This window comes from Loxodonta africana, chromosome 2 (assembly GCF_030014295.1).
Source record: "Loxodonta africana isolate mLoxAfr1 chromosome 2, mLoxAfr1.hap2, whole genome shotgun sequence".
In the NCBI taxonomy this organism is placed as follows: Eukaryota; Metazoa; Chordata; class Mammalia; order Proboscidea; family Elephantidae; genus Loxodonta; species Loxodonta africana.
Window position 1 is genome coordinate 199,118,439 of NC_087343.1, and position 3,010 is coordinate 199,121,448.

At 46.2% G+C, this 3,010-nt stretch overlaps 1 protein-coding gene across 1 annotated transcript; it reads left to right on the plus strand.

The window, feature by feature from the left end:
* Positions 1-279: 279 nt before the first annotated feature.
* LOC100669062 (immunity-related GTPase family M protein-like) lies at positions 280-1,023 on the plus strand. The gene is given in 2 exon segments (XM_010594370.3): positions 280-559; positions 562-1,023. Coding segments are annotated over 2 exon segments (687 nt in total). The 3' UTR covers positions 969-1,023.
* The last annotated feature ends 1,987 nt before the right edge of the window (positions 1,024-3,010 follow it).

The following is a 3,010-nucleotide window of genomic DNA, read 5'->3' on the forward strand; positions in this document are numbered from 1 at the left end:
ATGAGCACTCTTGCTTCTTTATTCCTAATCCATGTGTCATTGCTGTCATCTTGGTTGTGAATCCAAACACAGGGCTTGGGATGCTGAATCCAATGATTCCTGTCTTGCCCTTTGCACATGGCCATTCTGACAGCCTTGCTCTTCCTCCCTCTGCAGGTCACTCCACTGCTTACTGACATGGCGGAGTACTCAGGGTCCGCTCATGACCCAGTCTCTGCATCCTTCCCCTCCGTGGTGCCTTACTGCACGGGTTGGAGCATTTCACCTGAAGCTGGGGCCATGGATATAGAGAAGGCCTTAGCAGATGGGAACCTGCTGGAGGTGGTCTCTGTGGTCAAAAATACTCTGAAGACAGCATCCAGGACCCCAGTGAAAATTGCAGTGACAGGGGACTCTGGCAATGGCATGTCTTCCTTTATCAATGCTCTGAGGGGCATCGGGCATGAAGAGGAGGCCTCAGCACCTACTGGGGTGGTGAGAACTACCCAAACACCTGCCTCCTACTTGTCCTCCAATTTTCCAAACGTGGAACTCTGGGATCAGCCTGGCATGGGCAGATCCCACAGAGCCTGGAGAGCTATGTGTTGGAAATGGGGTTTAGCAAGTACGAACTCTTCATCATCATTGCATCCGAACAGTTCAACATGAATCATGTGATGCTTGCCAAAACCATTGAGAGGATAAAAAAAAAGTTCTATGTTGTGTGCACCAAGCTGGACAGGGACCTCAGTGCAAGTGTGCTCAGGGAGGAGCAGCTCTTGAAGAATATCCAAGAGAATATCCTGGAAAATCTCTGTAAGGAGTGGTGTGTGAGCCCCCCATATTCCTGGTCTCCAGCCTTGACCCTGTTTTGCATGACTTCCCAAAGCTCAGGAACACATTGCAAATGGACCTTATTCATATCAGATGCCATGGTCCCCTTCAGATGCTGTCCCACACCTGTGAGAAGATCATTAATGACAAAGTGATCTCCCTGCAGAAGACAATAGTAGCACATTCTTTCCAGGACATCCTTGGCATCTGGGATCCAGATGATTTGACAGAGTGTCTAAAAACCTACCGATTGATCTTTGGTGTGGATGATGAATCTCTCCAGAAGGTGACACATAGAATGGGGACAGCAGTCGTGGACTACGTGGCCCTCATGAAGTCCCAGGATCTGCAGACTCTCAGCAGAACTGACTGCAAACTGAGATGCATGACTTGTAGAGTCTTTAAAGCATTCCTCAGCCTTCTTAGCTACATCCCACTCTTAGCTAACGCTGTCATCCACTATTTCAGACGGATGAAACACAAACACATCCTTGAGATAGTTGCCAAGGACACCAAGACCATTCTGAGAAAAGTCCTGAAAGACTCTATGTTCCCAGGCTGAAAGCCAACTGGGACTAGTCCTACAGGTTTGCCCTTAGAGGGATGTCAGGATGCTTGGGTGTCCTCCTCTTAGCAGAGTACACCTTTCTCTGCACAAAATCAGAGAGATTTAACTTAAGACTTTCTTATATTTCTAATGGTTAGAAATTCCCTGATAAGAATTATGAAAATTGATAATCTTTCTAGCACCAATCACAATGTACTGTTCCTCGGAGAAACAAGTTCTGTTGAAATCATTAAGTAGCTTTCTGGAATCAGAATACAGAAATTTCATTTTCGGTTGCAACATGTCACATATTTTCAGATCAGTCTTTTTTCCTTATGCATTAAAGTTAGCATCATTTCTCTTCATTAACACCTTTTCATTCCCTGCTCCCAATTCGTTTTCTCCTTGCTTTCACTAGACCAAATGAGACATTCAGTGCAGAGGGTATGTCACAATTGTAGGGGCACATGGAGAGTGTGTTGAAACTGTACTTTGAAACTCATTCGGTGTCGGAGGCAGGATTCCCATGCAGGCAGGCTTGCCTGCTTTCAAGGTGCTTACCTGCACACCACTGTCCACCCGATGACTAAAACCAATCAATATCTTAAAAGGGAATATGGGTTTGTATTAGTCAGGGTCCTGGCAAGAAACCTGGGTAATTTGAGGACAACTTAAAAAGGAGGGTATTTTCAAAGGTGTGGGCAGGGTGTAGGGACCAACAATAGAAAGCGTTGATCCCAGAGCGAACAACAGGGAGAGTAAACCCCTCCAGACCTGACAGGGCGAGTAGAGGGGCAGATTGTTGGAACCCATAAATGGTAGCTGTACAGAGAGGGCTACCTAATAAGAGCTGTGCCAATGGTAAAAATGTTAGCAGGTGGAAACCCCAGGTTCTTGCTTGGCATGACTCGTATTGGCCAATAAATGACCAAGATGGGAGAACAAGAAAGGCACCTTTATTTCGTTTCTCATGGAAAAGGAGTCAGCCAGAGCTGCTGTCACCAAAACTGCTCCCCAAGGGCAAGTTGACAAGTTATTCTTAAGGGGTTTACAAGTAGGGAGTTCATACAAGTTATATCAGCAACATTCTTAATCATACTACTCAGGTGTAATGGGGTTTACCCATAACCTTCAAGCAAAAGCAGAATTCAAATGCAAAACTGGGGGTGGGAGGGAAGGGGAGGAAGCCCAGCAAAGGAAACAGGGTTTTTAGTGCAACACTGTGGGAGCTCTGCCTCAGAGAGAGGCCACCTAGCCCCAGCAGCCCAACAGAGGGAGTGGAGAGAATGAAACCCTTGATCTCACTCTCCTTTCTTCCAGCCTCCCGTCAATGCTGCCCACTGGTCACATCCAAACAAAATTTAGAGGGTGAAACCCCCATTGACACCGCCCATGCAAGTCAGCCTTTTTGGAAAATAGCAATCAAGAAATCAAACAACATATTTATCTTAGTTGTCTATTGCTGCTATAACAGAAATACCATACGTGGATGGCTTTAACAAAGAGAAGTTTACTTTCTCACAGTAAAGTAGGCTGAAAGTCCAAATTCCAGGCGTCAGCTCTAGGGAAAGGCTTTCTCTCTCTGTCTGCCTTCTCATCAATCTTCCCCCAAACTGGAAGCTTCTCTGTGCAGGCACCCTGGGTCCAAAG